The 15,251-nt window shown below is 38.4% G+C and overlaps 1 protein-coding gene and 1 pseudogene across 3 annotated transcripts in view; both read left to right on the forward strand.

Annotated features, from left to right (window-relative positions):
• Window positions 1-15,251, forward strand: part of USP40 (ubiquitin specific peptidase 40) — a 74,140-nt gene continuing 58,889 nt past the window's right edge. The window contains exons 1-8 of one of the 3 annotated variants that reach the window (XM_039855566.1): window positions 1-84; window positions 1,235-1,452; window positions 3,779-3,846; window positions 5,028-5,141; window positions 7,677-7,841; window positions 9,563-9,709; window positions 12,302-12,445; window positions 14,549-14,677. In XM_039855566.1, coding sequence (XP_039711500.1) covers window positions 1,254-1,452; window positions 3,779-3,846; window positions 5,028-5,141; window positions 7,677-7,841; window positions 9,563-9,709; window positions 12,302-12,445; window positions 14,549-14,677 — 966 coding nt within the window. In that variant the 5' untranslated portion in view covers window positions 1-84; window positions 1,235-1,253. Of the gene's footprint in view, window positions 85-104; window positions 525-1,234; window positions 1,453-3,778; window positions 3,847-5,027; window positions 5,142-7,676; window positions 7,842-9,562; window positions 9,710-12,301; window positions 12,446-14,548; window positions 14,678-15,251 lie in introns of those variants that run through there. The other 2 variants (XM_039855567.1, XM_039855569.1) reach the window with 2 other exon arrangements.
• On the forward strand, window positions 12,092-12,207 carry LOC120597409 (uncharacterized; annotated as a pseudogene).

The raw sequence follows: 15,251 nt of genomic DNA on the forward strand, positions 1-15,251 counted from the left end.
GGAGTAGTCCAGGCGTTCCGTAAATTGCTCGCGCTCCGCGCTGCGGGAGGTACGCCCGCGCCAATATGGCGGCGCCTGTTTAGGGTTCGTCCGTTTGCTTCGCGTTATGGTCGGGGCGGAGGTCTGGGCTTCAGGCAGTTAGTGGGACTGGCGGCGGGAGTTCCATGCAGGGACATGGGAGGCACAGGGAACTTGTGGGCGGCACGGCCTGAGGAGGGGGAGGTGACGGGCCGCCTGGGTCGGCCTCGGGACGCGGCTTCTGGCGTCGGGTCCGTGGTCCCCGGCCGCGAGGACCTCCCCTCCTCGCGCCCCTGGACCCCGTGGTGACTTGGAGGGTTTGAGGGCCCGGTCTCGGCCAGAAGTGGGAGAGGCAGAAATCCAGACCACGAGCTCGAGGTCAGACTTGCGAGTTCCGTTTTCCGCGCTTTTCCTCTGAGGAACGGGCTGAAAAGGAAAATAATTGCATTTCAGCGTTTCCTGCCACTTAGGAACTGTGCTAGGAGCTTTGCATTTCTCATTTCCAGGTGACCCTCTGCCACACTCGAGTCAGACCTTGAGCCTGTCGCCTAGGTCCCCAGGGCTTAATGTCGAGATCCCTGGATAGATACATATTAGAGGGCCTTGGCCTTAATAATTATTAATGGCATCTTTTATCCCCAGTGAATATCCTCGCGGCTCTCAAGCTTTGGGACCATGCCCTAAACTGCTATAAAGATTAATTTGTTCCGTTTAATTCATTTAAGTGTCATAATCTGGTACAGAGTGTGAGAAGCGGAGATTTTAGGAAGTGGAAGTGATTGATGGTTCCCCGGTCCTTGTCAACTCTCAATCTAGGCTCGCCTTTGCCACCCCAGCAGTAGACTACGTGTGGTGATGGGTTTTCTTTTTTTATTAATGATGTCAATATGCCTTTAAAAGCAGCTATTGATTTTGGACCAAACCCTGTGCGCAAAGTTCTTTTTTTTCATTATGTCATTTGATTCTTTAAATGACCCTACATGATGGGTGGCATCCCATTTTATCTATAAGAACACAGGTTAAGTAATTTGCCTAGGTCACTCAGGTAGTGTACAGCAGGGATGAAAAATCCAGGTCTTGCTCTCTCCACAGCCCAAACAACCCTGTATACTCTAAGGAACCACTTAAAATAGGTTCTCCCAAGTATAAAATAGGGACATGTGGGGGAAATTTGTTTTGAAAATAAAAGTATTTCTATAACGTCATATTTTTTAAGGGTAATATTTAGTTTCACAATGTTTGGGGACCTGTTTGAAGAGGATTATTCCAGTGTGTCAAATAATCAGTATGGAAAAGGGAAGAAATTAAAGACCAAAGCTTTGGAGCCACCTGCTCCTAGAGAATTCACCAATTTAAGTGGAATCAGAAATCAGGGTGGAACCTGTTACCTCAATTCCCTTCTTCAGACTCTTCATTTTACACCTGAATTCAGAGGTATGCTATGTTACATGCATTTGATTAGTAATATATACCCTCGGTTCTATACCTAATTAATTATGCAAAATCACAACTAGACAAAGTATCTTAAAGGTATATTCTTTAGCACATGTTTATTGTTAATGTAAGACATAAATTAGTAATTCTCAAGAGAAATGTGAAGCTTAAATTACCTTAATTCTGTGTAATCACAGTAGTTTAGTAACAAAATCTAAAGGCAGCGTCTTTTCTCATTCTTATAATTTAAAATACAACATAAATACAATTTTGTCATGAATGCCAGCCTTCATTATTGTTACACTGTTTGTATTTTTGAGTTTTAAATTTTATCCAAAATAATAATCACTTAAGGCAGAGTCACCCAGAAGGGTTATATCCTTCCTTTTGGAGTGGAGAGGGGGTGTCACATTATCTATACTGCCCATAATCATATATCTGCAATTCTGAAATTTAGAAAACTCTGACAACCTGATCTGATTGGAACTTATTGGACTTCAGAACTTGACCTGATGTGAGCCCATGTATAGCCTTAGTTATCTCAGTTGAATAGTCACGTATTTGTTACAGGAATATGAATTTCCTTGATTAACGAATACTGTTTGCCCCAGAGCCTTTTGTGGATTTAATGTTAAGATATATAACCCTTTCTTCATTAAGATGTGTACCTTTCTAAAATCTGGAAATTCTGAATTCCAAAGACCCAAGATGTTAGATAAAGGGATTATGCTCAAGGAACAGAAAGCCACCCAGATTAGTTCAATTTAAAGGGGGATTTCTTGTAAGAATATAGGGGAATCTCCTGGAAACCACCTACAGGAAGCTAGCCGACCTCACTGGACCCTTGATTTCTTGCCCGTTTCCCTCTGCATGTTTGTCCCATTCCCATCTCTGCGAACTAGCTTCCTCCACAAGGGTCTTAATCTCCGTGTCCCTTCGATTTCAACGTGAACATTCCTTCGCCTCCACGTGGCCCTGATTGGGGCCCCCAGCTCTACATGGCTTTGTAGCTCAGCTCGCCACCATGTCCATGTTGTGAGAACAGACAGCCTAGTTCATCCTGTGTCGAGTTTGTGGCGTCTGCCTTCCCACCGCTACACATTTATCAGATCTTTGTGACGTTTTCTGTTGCTTCTAAGCTTAGAAAGACTTCCTGCCTCCAGAGATTTAGTAAATATTTACTGTTATCCCCTTGGGGCCTCTTGTCCTCGACTCCATCCTCTCCATAAAAATATTTCCCTGATGCATTCAGTAATTCCACCATTAGAAATTTTCAGCAGGAACAAGCAGATTTACAAATTTTATTATCGTTGAAGTTAAAGAGCAACTTGAAGTAGAAAAGCAGCCTTAAAAAGAGACTGAGGCAGGCCGTGCAGAGTACCACTACGCAAGCGTAGGGCTGAGGACCCAGCCCATCGTCCTCCCTAGCAAGGGATGGTGCTGGCCAAGCACGTGGGTTGACATTTTAGTGTGGATTGTGCACTCCTTGTAAGGCTTAGCTTGAATCCTGATGCTTATTGAAGGGGAGGTATAATTTGGAAAGAGTAAGGACTGGCAGATACCTGGGGGAGAATCTTGGAGCTTTCTGGAATCATTTTAGCCCTATGAAGTAGGGCTAAAGTGAGCTCATTGTCCTTACAGTTCAGTGTAGCTGAGAGTAGTGGGAGATGATTGTAAAAGTCTGAGTATGGTTTTATGCTTTTGCCTTTACCCTTGTAGTTCATGTTTCCCAGTTCCTCCCAGGAACTCAGGAGGAATATAGCGTTCATAACAGTAATCACTATGGCAGCAGTGGTTGTCACGGGGAGATGACACCCATCCCATCCCTTCTTTCCCTGGAGTGTATCAAAGTACAGCAGAAGACACTGCCTACCACAAAAGAAGAAGGGCATGATCTCAGAGTCGAAGGTGGTCCTCATGGAAGGATGGTGGGAAGTCTCACATGTAACTTGTAAATGAACCCACGTGACACTTACATATTTATGTTATATTTCCTAGTATTCCTTATGTGGCTTTAGTGACCCACTGTGATAAGCAATAGGAAGCCATCATATATTTCTGACTTAAATTACTGACGTTACTGTTTTTAGTTTTATATGCATACTTATTGTTTTAAAGATCGTTCATTCTCAAACCTTAGCATGCCACTTTATAGAGTCAGTGGTTAAAAATAATGTTACCAGAAAGTAAAATGTGTAGAGTGAGGGTATAAATATCGCCACAGTCACATTTCTGAATCTTTAACTGATTATGTTTACTGCTGGTCTTGGTTTGCTGAGATGAGATAATGTCATTTGCGTCTCTGATTCTCCTTTTTTTTGTTTAGAAGCTTTGTTTTCTCTTGGCCCAGAAGAGCTTGGTTCTTTAGAGGAAAAGGATAAACCTGATGCAAAGGTACCAAATCTGTGATTTCCAGGGGTTTTTTGGAGTATTGAGGAAATGTCTTTTAAGGAAGGAATTAAGTTCCTTTTTCATAGCAATCAGTAATTTTATTAGCTACCTAATAATGACGCTTCTATTTTCAGAAAGTGACTTGGCCTGTACCCCACTAGTAGTGAATTTTCCATGCAAAAGAGAATTGCTTTTCCAATTCCAAACATAATGCTGCACTGCTTTATAGGTAACCTGACTTTCCACTATGTTTATTCTTTCTTCTGGTGAAGGAGATGTTTACAAATCATCCACACAAGCCTACCAGAAACTCTCCCTATTTGTAACAACAACAACAGAGGCCAGTATTGTAGTTTGGTACTCTGGAAATAACGAGCGAGGAATCGGTTTATCATAAGTGCGACCTAATCACGTCCCCCCATTTAAACATCATTCAGAAGCTATTGCTTTCGGACTGGAGTCTGTACTTCTTACTGGGAGTCTTTCGTGATTCAGCCCACTGCTTCTCAAACCACCTGTGCGGCCAAGGGGTAGTTTTGTGTATTTTTTAGAAATTCCCAATCCATTGCAGATCATACATAGTTCTGTAAGATACAATAAAAATGTGGCAATGTTAAATTGTCATAAAAGTTTCTAAAGGCTTATTCACACTTTAGATACTTAAATTCGGTTTGCAGACCAGGCTCTGAGCAGCATCCTCAGTCGGCCCAGCCCTCACCCCACGAAATATAGCATGAACAGGCTTGGAGCCTGCGGGAAGAAAGCGGGGCGGGAACAGCCAGCCCTGTGAGGAGTCTGAACTCCAGAGTGAGATGCTTGGGACTGGAAAATTCCTCATAGGGAGTATGTCTGTATTCGGGATGCTTCAGAGAAAGAATCAACTATTAGAGACTTAAATTACTGTCAGTCTGTAATCAGTTGGGTGCTTTAATAAGGCCTATTTGAGTTTTAATATTCATCTGAACTATGTCAAAGTGGGAAACTTCAGATTGCTAAAACATTTTGGGTTGAATTTTCTAAGAAGAATGAATCTTAGCTAGTTAACCCTTTATAAGATTTTTATAAAGCTTCTGAGTGAACTATGTGAACTAGGAGATATGAGAAAACTAACATGCAGTTCTTTCAAAAAGCCCCAACCAACTTTTAAAAGACTTCGTTTAGAAACGTATTTGTTTCTCATTTAGGTTCGAATCATACCTTTACAGTTACAGCGGTTGTTTGCTCAGCTTCTGCTCGTGGACCAGGATGCTGCCTCCACAGCAGACCTCACTGACAGCTTTGGGTGGACCAGCAATGAGGTACGAAAGTCAGCTTCCCTAGGAAAAGCTACCAGCAATAAAGAGGAAACACTGGGTTAACATGTTGTCTAACTTCCTTTAATTTTATTTAGGGTCTCAATATTTAAATATTTACTTCTCATTTTAAGTAATTACAAGCCAAAGATATAGTTTTAGACACTTGCTGTATGCATGATTTTATGAATGGTTGTGATTTTGGGGTGGGGAGAGGGTTGTGGATATAAGGAGAAGTAAAAGAGCTGGTTTTTACAATTTTTATGATTTTTACAATCATGTAGTCTAGTTGAGATACACCCATTACATAGAGATTACCATTTATATAGCAAACTGCTTGATCAGCTTAAAAAGCTGACTAGCAACAATTCTGCCTGCCCTTGTGACTTCCTTTAGTATTTGAATCCGGGTGTTCTGATTTGAACATTTGCTTCAAGCAAAACAGTGAAAGCATCCTTGGAAGGTCTTTTCATGTTCCTATCCTGCCTTTCTCCCGAGTCTCTTCATTTTCTTCCTGTATCCTGCTGTAAGACTCCCATTTTTCTGTTTGAGTTCCTAGAGGGTATTTCACTGTATACCAACGAAACTTTTGTCAGAAACAAGTAAAGGTGCTTGTTAATATTGGTGAGCTGTTGGCTCTACAAAATTAAACAAAACCAGGTCTGTAATTTTTAATGGAATAGATGTATTCTTGCAAAGACGGAGTTATAGGAAACAGGAAAGAGGCTGTGTTGCCTTCAACAGTAAACTCTAAACTGGTCTTCTCAGGGGAGCACTTCTCAGCCAGATGATGCTGTGTGGTTAGAGGCCAGGCTCAGGCTTTAAAGTTAATGGGGCAATACATTCCCTAAACAGTGTTTGTGAAATTCCTGGTAAAAGGCAGGTGTTTAGGGTTAATTCCTTTTCCTTTCCTTTTTTTTTTTAATAACCACTTTGTCACAATATAATTCACATGCCATAAGATTTACTCTTTTAAAGGGTACAGTTCAGTGGTTTTTTAGTATATTCACAGAGCTGTACAGCCCAGCACTACAATCAGTTTTAGAATATTTCACCACTCCAAAAAGAAACCCCATGCCCGTTAGCTGTCACCCTCCTCATCCCCTGGCAACCCGAAATCTCCTTTCTATCTCTATGGATTTGCCTATTCTAGACATTTCACATACGTTGGATGAGACGGTGTGGCATCTGTTGTAACTAGGTTCTTTTGCTTGAAATAATGTTTTCAAGGTTTATTCATGTCGTAGTATGTATCAGCACTTTATTTCTTTTGATTGCCAAGTAAAATTCTGTTGGAAAGATATAGCATATTTTTTTTTTAATCCAGTCATCAGTTAAGGAATTTTCCTTTATGTTCGGATAATGAGCTTCCAATAATTTGCTGGTTTCTTACTTTTTAAAGCCATGAAAACCTTATTTATATTTAAATAAAATTTTGTGGGAAATTCTTTAGGACTGGACCTGCAGTGGCAGACAGGGTCTCTGAGGCACCTCAGGCAAATTCAGGATTATTCAGAAACAGCTTGAAAACTTCCACAAGTTTCCGTCCTATCAGAGCCAGTGATGTTGAAGAAATTTATATCCTCTAATATCTTGTATGTTGAAAAACAAGAAAAAGATCCTGAGTCCCACGTCTTGCTCCAGTCTTCATCCGCTTTGTCAGCGTCTCTTCATACGAAACTCACCTTTAAAATTGTCTCCCTTTGCTGCCTCTGCACCTTCTGTTTGTTCTTCTCCCTCCTTTCTACCCTTCTTGTCAGAGCCAGTCATGACATCAGTGTGCCAAGTCCAGGAGACAGGTCTCTGCGCATAACTTAACAGCTCTTAATGGCACTCGCTGCCCCTCCTTCAAGCACCAGCTGCTGCTGGTCCCCAGACCTCACACTCCTGGCTCTCCCCTGCCCCTGCTTCTCCTCCGCCTCCCATGCTGGTTACTCCTCTCCACCGTTAGGAGTTGGTGTTGGTTTATAAGTTGTTCTTAGGGAGCAGTTCAGTCCATTCATTCAAAAGTGCATGACTTATACAGATTCAGACGAGTGCCTTTGGAGTTTTTCTCAGGAGCACTGTGCTAGTCTTGTTTTAGTGTGTTTATGTGTCAAAGCAGTAAATTCTGGTTCTTTTCAAATGCTGAAAATTCAGACTGCTTACCAGCCCCTCTGATCTAAGTGAGATTTCACTGTGCACACTGCCAGCTCCTTGAGACTGCCATGTGCCTGTTGTGTTCCTCCTCTCCTTTCTGTGGCATGGCCACCTGTGTGCTTTCCCACAATAATGCACAGGCTTTCCTGTTTTCAAGTGAATTGAGTTGTATGTACGCAGTGAACACTGCCTGTCCATGTTTTCATTTTGTAGTAAAATGAGAACAGGTGGTGATTTCTTCACCTGCTCTCAGCTCGTTTAGCTCAGTCATCCTTATATTTGATCAAGGCTCACCTTTGGATTTCTTGATAAGTCTTGTGTTTTTTAACTGATATCACTTTAAAAATCTGTTTTAAAAAATCCGAAGCCCAAAATTACATTTAAAAGTTACCTGTTTTATAGGAAATGAGGCAACATGATGTGCAGGAACTGAATCGAATTCTCTTTAGTGCTTTGGAAACTTCTTTAGTTGGGACCTCCGGCCATGACCTCATCAGTCGTCTGTATCACGGAACCATTGTTAACCAGATTGTTTGTAAAGAATGTAAGAATGTCAGTGAAAAGCAGGTGAATATGCAAGAGTATTTTAGTAATAAGTTATATTGTAAAGTATAATTATGTCATTAGTTCTATGATTACCACATGAGGATTAAAGTGTTTATTACTAGAAATAACTTTGTCAGTTTTTTTCTTTAACTTTTAGCTACGCCTATCATATAATCCAGATTTCTCCATATAAACAGAAAGAAGCAGATATCTTAAAATGTAGCTTCCGTGTTTTATTCAGCACTCTGGTACAGGGCAGGTGTTTGGAGAACAGATTATAAGTAGAGGGCGGTGGCCTCAGGAGAAAAGCCGATATTGTCATGGTGGGTGGTTGGAACATTATAAAGAAAGTTAGCTAAGAAATTAGTTAGCCTAGAAAATGGACAAACAGCTGTAATTAAATATTGGATTTAGTTTATTAATGTCTTTCGGAAATTTCGTTTTATGTGTGTGCTTATGTCTAAATATTATGTTAAAATATATAAGTGATGTAAAACCATTATAATCCTCTTTAAACTAGTGTAACCTTCAAGTCTTTGTCATAACAGATTGCCCATTTAATCTACTTGGAAATTAGAAATTGGAAATTTGCTCATGTAAATATAATGATCTTTGCTTGCTCTACAAATCTTACACAGCAAATGATTTCATCACTGAAGAGTTGTCTTAAGAAAAAAAATCTCTTTTTGTTATGTCAAGAGTTATAGAAATTTTCTGTATTTGACTATGAGTAAAAAAATGCCATTCTCTAAATGTTGCATGAATTGTTTTTTTTTGTTTGTTTTTTATGAGAGTTAAGGGCAAAAAATACTCTTGGCCCTTATTGCCTGTGCTAATAGGTTTTGTCAGCCTAGTTTGGAACTATTAAGATGTGTGTGTCTTTGAATTACTGTATGATTGACTTGACTCTAGTAATAATTTACAAAGTAATTTCAATTTTAAGACAGTATCTGTGAAGGCACATGATAAATTACAGACATTAACTTTTCACATACAGATAAACTAGGTATTAATGTTACTTTATTACTTTAGATTTCTCCATGAACTGATCAGCTCTGTTATGTTGCAGCCTCAGTAACCCCATTAATGCTGTTGCACATGCACGAACACACACACACACACTCTCACACACTCACACACACAGCTAACTCTGCTTTAAGCTTGCCAAATTTTAAGTGTTTATTATTAGAAACATGTCATAATTCAAATGTAATCGTAGAATTGATAGACTCCTGTTTTGCAAAATCCTCCTCTTAATTTTCATTAAAAACACCTTTTTGTCCTGGCTTAAAACTTTTTCTTTTAACTTCCTTAGTATGTCTCAAACCAGCCCTAGCAGATGGTGAGAAAGCAGCGTTTACATTGGGGCATTCAGACACATGTTGCTGGTCTAGTCTAGAGCGTAAGACAGCATTAATAATTAGCCCTGCCCATATGCACTTCTCAGTTTAGCTGTGTGTTCAGTGATTTGTTTTAGCTCTTGATAAAATGGGTTTTACTGTATCTACAATGAACTCATAAGCTAGTTCCTGATAACATTTTAAGCTAAGTCATAGTTTGATTACGAAAGGATGATTTGGTGCTATGAATTCCACAGTATCTGATCAGGTGATGTATACCTTCTTATGTACAGTGTTTTAGGAAAAATAGATCTAAGTATTCCCAACATATGGATGAGTTATTGATGTGTTTGGGAACCCTGTGATATTATTTTTTCAATATTATATCCACGTGTATTTCAGGAAGACTTCTTAGATCTAACAGTGGCGGTCAAAAACGTATCAGGTTTAGAAGATGCACTCTGGAACATGTATGTGGAAGAGGAAGTTTTTGACTATGACAACTTATACCACTGTGGAACTTGTGACAGGCTGGTGAACGCAGCAAAGGTAAAGAGAGATGCTCTGCCTTTTCTTAGGATCTCCACCTAGTAGTTGTTAGCAGGAAGGTCTGTCAAGTGAAGTCAACTCGTATGAAAAAGTCTGGAAGATATACGTGAAGCCCTTGATTAATGCTAAGGATTGAAAAGACATGTTATACATATCTGTATTTTAATTTTTTTACAATGAAGGATTTTTTTAAGCTTCCAAGCCAACAGTTCTCTCAGCTTCTTTTTCTTCCAGGAAAAATTTATTTGTACCTCAGTGTTTCTTAAATATACCTTTTTTGATAAACTCCCCACATCCCTCCTTTTTGCAAATTACTATTATGAAGAAGACAATATGTTTTTATTACTGTCAAAAACTTGCTTTCCTTTCACAGTCTACTACTGTGAAAGTAGATGGCTTTCTTCATTTTCTGCATATGCAGTTATTTTACAGTATCTATCTATTTATCTATCTATCATCTATCTGTCTATCTGTCTATCTATATCTCCTCCCAGATTCTAGCAAATCTGCTAGCCCCTCTCTCTCCCCCAGCTGGAGCGGGAAATACTTAAGTCGCTAAGGGCTTGACAGAGTACTTCTAGGTTTCTTTTTGTACAGCAAAGCAAAATACAGGATGAAGAGAAGACAGGATGTCCACAGCTTATTTCTTCTGCAATATGACGTCAGCTCTGCTGCTGTCGTCGTTAGCTGCAGTGGTCACTGTTCCACTGGTGGATGATGTCATAGGCTCTTAGCGTGATGAACTCGAGCTCGATTCAGTCAGTGGTTATTGAGCACTGACGTAAAGACCACAAAAGACGTAGCTTTGCAATTACTCTCATGATGGAGAGAGAGCGTTATTTCTAGAGCTGACAATTACTGCATTTTCCAACAAAGAAAATGAGGCCGAATTTAGATAACACACACTATTGATTTGGATCCTGGTGATTGTAGGTGAAAATGTAATAAAAACAGTAAGCCCCTTGCCTGTGGCTTTCACAATAGGATTTGAAACCAGGGTAAATATTATATTGTTTAGTACTTATTGTCATCCAGTCTTTGCCTCTTTATGAAACCCAAAGGAAGAGGTTTATGTTTTGCTTGCTTATTTTGTGCTTCATCTTTGGTTGTTACAAATACAACCTAATAAATATATAATTCAGAGGATGAAAAGTTGTAGAAATATAGTTAAATACATTCTTAGTTTCGGTTGAACTTAATTTGCACATTAGCAAAACAAGAACTCTTTAGTAAACAAAAGCACTTCTTTTATGCACCTTTTATGTCATTGATTTAATTCTTTTTCAATGGAAAAGTTTTAATCTTGATGCTTTTAAAACTGCCTTCTAGTTGCATTAGATTTATTGCATTCTAAGTTTATGTTTACTTGTGCTACCTAAATTAATGCAGATTTCTTGTTTTGAGCAGTCTTTCTCTTCCCAGCCACATTGTAGTTGAGTTTCTCAGGTTTTTTAGGTGTATTATTTGAGCTTATTCAAAAATCTACTGTGTTGTTAAATTGCTGTTTTGCCATTTAACTTTTTTTACCCATTAGATTTGTGGAATTGTTTTAAATACAGTTTTAGAAATGTTAGATATTTATATTTTGGATAATTTTGTACGTGCGGAAGGATTTTTTTGCCCCCTCGCATGCCATTAACACTGCAAAGGGGTTAGGAAAAGCTGATGACTTTTAAATATAATTTTAGCAGCTTAATTTAGTGTTTTGTTTTAAAGCAAGGACTTCAAACAAACAAAAAATCTTCTTACCTGCTTCTAAGAACAGTAACTGTAAAACCCCAGTCAATGGATCTTAACGTTTGAGGAGTTAGAGCCCTTTTGAAAGCCTAATGAAAACTATGAATCTTCTCCCCAGAAAAATACATATGCGTGAGCAATTTTCCTATAATTTCAGGGGTCCGAATCCATTGAGACAGGGCCTTAGGCCCCAGAATTAGAGCTCCTGTCCTTCAGTGACTAAAAAGAACTGTGTGTCTGCTAATGTGCCGACACCAGGAGAAGAAGGTGAAAGTGCCAGACTCGGGCAGGAGAAAACAGGGAGGGGCACCTGGTACAGCACGCTCACGGGGTAGTGTGCGGGTGCACGCTGTGATCTTAGTGTGTGAGCAATAAAAACATAAAATTGAGTTGTAAACTTTTTGTTGTAGAAACGAGTAATGTTATCTTTAGTTCCATAAGATACATTTATATCAAGGGCTATATTCAGTCCGCGGTAATGATTTTAAGTGATTTAAGGACATATTTGTCTTAAAACTGCATAAGTTGTGTTTTTCTATATTAAGAAATATTATGTAGGACGTGGTTCCATAGTGTAGCGGTCAGCACATCTGCTCTACACGCAGAAGGTCCTGGGTTCACGCCCCAGTGGGGCCATGGTCCATGGTCTATGGCCACGCCACCCTGAACAAGCCCGATGTCTGATCTCAGAAGCTAAGTAGGGTCGGGCCCGGTTAGTACTTGGATGGGAGACCACTTAGGAAGACCAGGTGCTGTAGGCATAAATAATAATAAATATTTTTTTGAAAAAAGAAACATATATTCTTTTATATAACTGCTTTTTAAAAACTTAAAATTTTTTTTCTTTTTGAACAGTCGGCCAAATTACGTAAGCTGCCTCCCTTTCTTACGGTTTCATTATTAAGATTTAATTTTGATTTTGTGAAGTGTGAACGATATAAGGAAACCAGCTGTTATACGTTCCCGCTCCAGATCAATCTCAAGCCTTTTTGTGAACAGGTTTGAACTATTTTATTTTGAAATGCTCTTTGTTTCCCCTCTCAAGGTTAAATCTTTAATTGACCCAATTTTCAGTTGGCTTATTGCAGAATCTCAGCCTTGGCACTATTAACACTTTGGGCGGGATAATTCTCAGTTGTGGGAGGCTGTCCTATGCGTTGCAGCGTTTTCAGCAGCATCCCTGGCCCCCACCTGCTGCATAGCACATCCCTCCCCTCCCCCAGTAGTGATAAGCATGTCTTCAGACCTCGCAAATCTCCATGTCTCCTGAAGAGGGGAGTGGGTAAAATCACTCCCAGCTGAGAACCACTGGTTTATTACAGCCTTTTTGAATTTCCACAGTATAGATTTGTTCTCAGTTCTTTTTATTAAACTCTTCCTGAAAAATCTTTAAAGTGAAAATTTAAGAACAAAATTAGAAATGACCCTGCATTGGGAAAAATTACCATTAATTGTTACTTCGCTATTTGGATTTAGTTTACTTTAAATGCCATAATGAATTAAACATCTAGAAAGTGACCAGGTAATTGGAACTTCACTATTCTAGAATTTTTAAGTCTTAAGACATGGACAAGAAAAAGTTTTGAAAACAAATTAATTAATCAACCTACTCTATAAGCCATTCAAAAATATATTCTATATAATTGCTATTCGTGCCGAGATCAGAATGATGAGACGGATGTATTTCTTACTATACATTATTTACATATTTATTAAGACCAGAGCACTTATTAAATACCTATTGAATTTCTAGATATAAAAATTCAGATGGACCTTTCTCTACTTCAAGCCTAATTGCTGAACTTTTTGGTTTTTCTTTTGTTAATTTAATTACCATTCAAAGTTTATAGTGTGTTGACCCTGAGCTTGTTATTGGCACACACGGAATAAACAGTTCTTCCGTAGCAAGTTAATATACGTAACTCCCTCTGTTTACTTCCTAAGAAAAAAATTTGTTTTCTGAATAATTAAGGTAATTCTTATTTCCCCCAGTTTAATTGAGAAATATAATTGACATACGTTACTGTATAAGTTTAAGGTGTACAACATGATGGAGTGCTTTACATACATCGTGAAATAATTACCACAGTGGGTTTAGTTACCATCCATCATGTCACATAGAAAAATTCTTGTCCTTTATAAAAAGTAGTTTGCCAGATGATTTAAACATACTTAGAAATAACAGAATTGAAATAAGTAAAACATTGAGCACTTATCTAAACAATTCACAATAATTTTACTTTTTCATTTCTGTATCAATGAAAAAATGATCACTTTGCATCTTTGTTTACATTTCTTTTGCCTGAACCAGACATTTAAAAAATGCTGCTTACTAAAAGAGTACAACTTTTTAAGCATATAAGTTTCTTAAATAATTGGCACCCCATCAAGTAGCACCCACATGCAAAGTATCTCTTCACCTAAAGCAGATTTTTTTTTAAATGCCAGCGTGAGTGTCCATCTGTTGGGAAGTCATAGTTATAGAGCACATTAATTATAGAAAAGATTAATCATAGAATTCATAAATCATTCCACTAAACTGCCTCTAAATAAAACCAGCTTGTATTCATAATTTCTAAATTCCTCTCATATTCAGAGGACGGAAGTGTCCCGAGGGGTGACAGATAGTAGATATGGCTCTACTAGGCACATGACAAATCAGGCTGGAATATTGGAAAAAGTCAACAACTAAAGAACACATTTATAAAGCAGCATAATAGGTATAATACAAGGATGTGTTGACTAAAACTCACAGACTCATTGATAGAGTAGTGTGTTTCGTTATCACATGGGCTTACGTGATCTTAGCCAAAGTACGTAAAACTAACACCTCGTTTGTGTATAGTTTTCATGTTTACCAAAGAGGCAGAAATTGGTTGTTATAATATGATTGGTATTAGATCAGTGATAGATAATTTCCAATCTAATTAGGAATTTTAAAATTTAAAGCCAATTATTCAAATTTATCTTAATTTACTCTTAATAACAGTAATAAACAGTGAAATTTCTTATTGATGTCACTAGTTGAAATTCTTTTTTTCCCTTTGGCTATATATCTTCGCATTTTGTGTATACCATGTCAATGTTTATGTTCTTTTGTAGACTGAACTGGATGACTTGGAATACATGTATGACCTCTTCTCAGTTATTATACACAAAGGTGGTTGCTATGGAGGACATTATCATGTGTATATTAAAGATGTTGATCATTTGGGAAACTGGCAATTTCAAGTGAGCATAGTACCTTTACAATTTTTTTCCTTTTCTAGTCCCGTTATTTGGTGAGGATAATCTTTTGCCATTTAGTATATATTCACTCTGTAGACTACTTTGATGGGCACTAAAAGTTAACATAGAAATTTTCAATTTTTCTGAATAATTTCACATACAGGAAAATAACCAGCATAGTACAAACACATCTTGTATACTCTTCACCGAGATTCTCCAGGTAACATTTTGCCACGTTTGTGCAGGCACACAGTCTGTACACACACACAGCGTTAACATGATCATTATTAGCGCTGAACCATTTGAAATTATGTTGAAGCCATCAGACCCCTTCACCCCTAAATATTTCAGTGTTTATCTCCTGAGAACAAGGACATTCTCTCACATAAGCATAGGTCAAAATCAAGAACTCCAACACTGATGTAATACTGTTATCTAATATATAGTTTATATTCACATTTCACCAGTTGTCTGATCTGAATCTTTTATGGCATTCTCTTCTCCCCTCTAGTGCCAAGTCCAGGATCGTGCATTACGTGTAGTTAGCATATCTCTTAAGTCTCCTTTAATCAATAAT

The sequence above is a fragment of the Pteropus medius genome, unplaced genomic scaffold (genome assembly GCF_902729225.1).
Source record: "Pteropus medius unplaced genomic scaffold, Ma_sr-lr_union100, whole genome shotgun sequence".
Taxonomy (NCBI): domain Eukaryota; kingdom Metazoa; phylum Chordata; class Mammalia; order Chiroptera; family Pteropodidae; genus Pteropus; species Pteropus medius.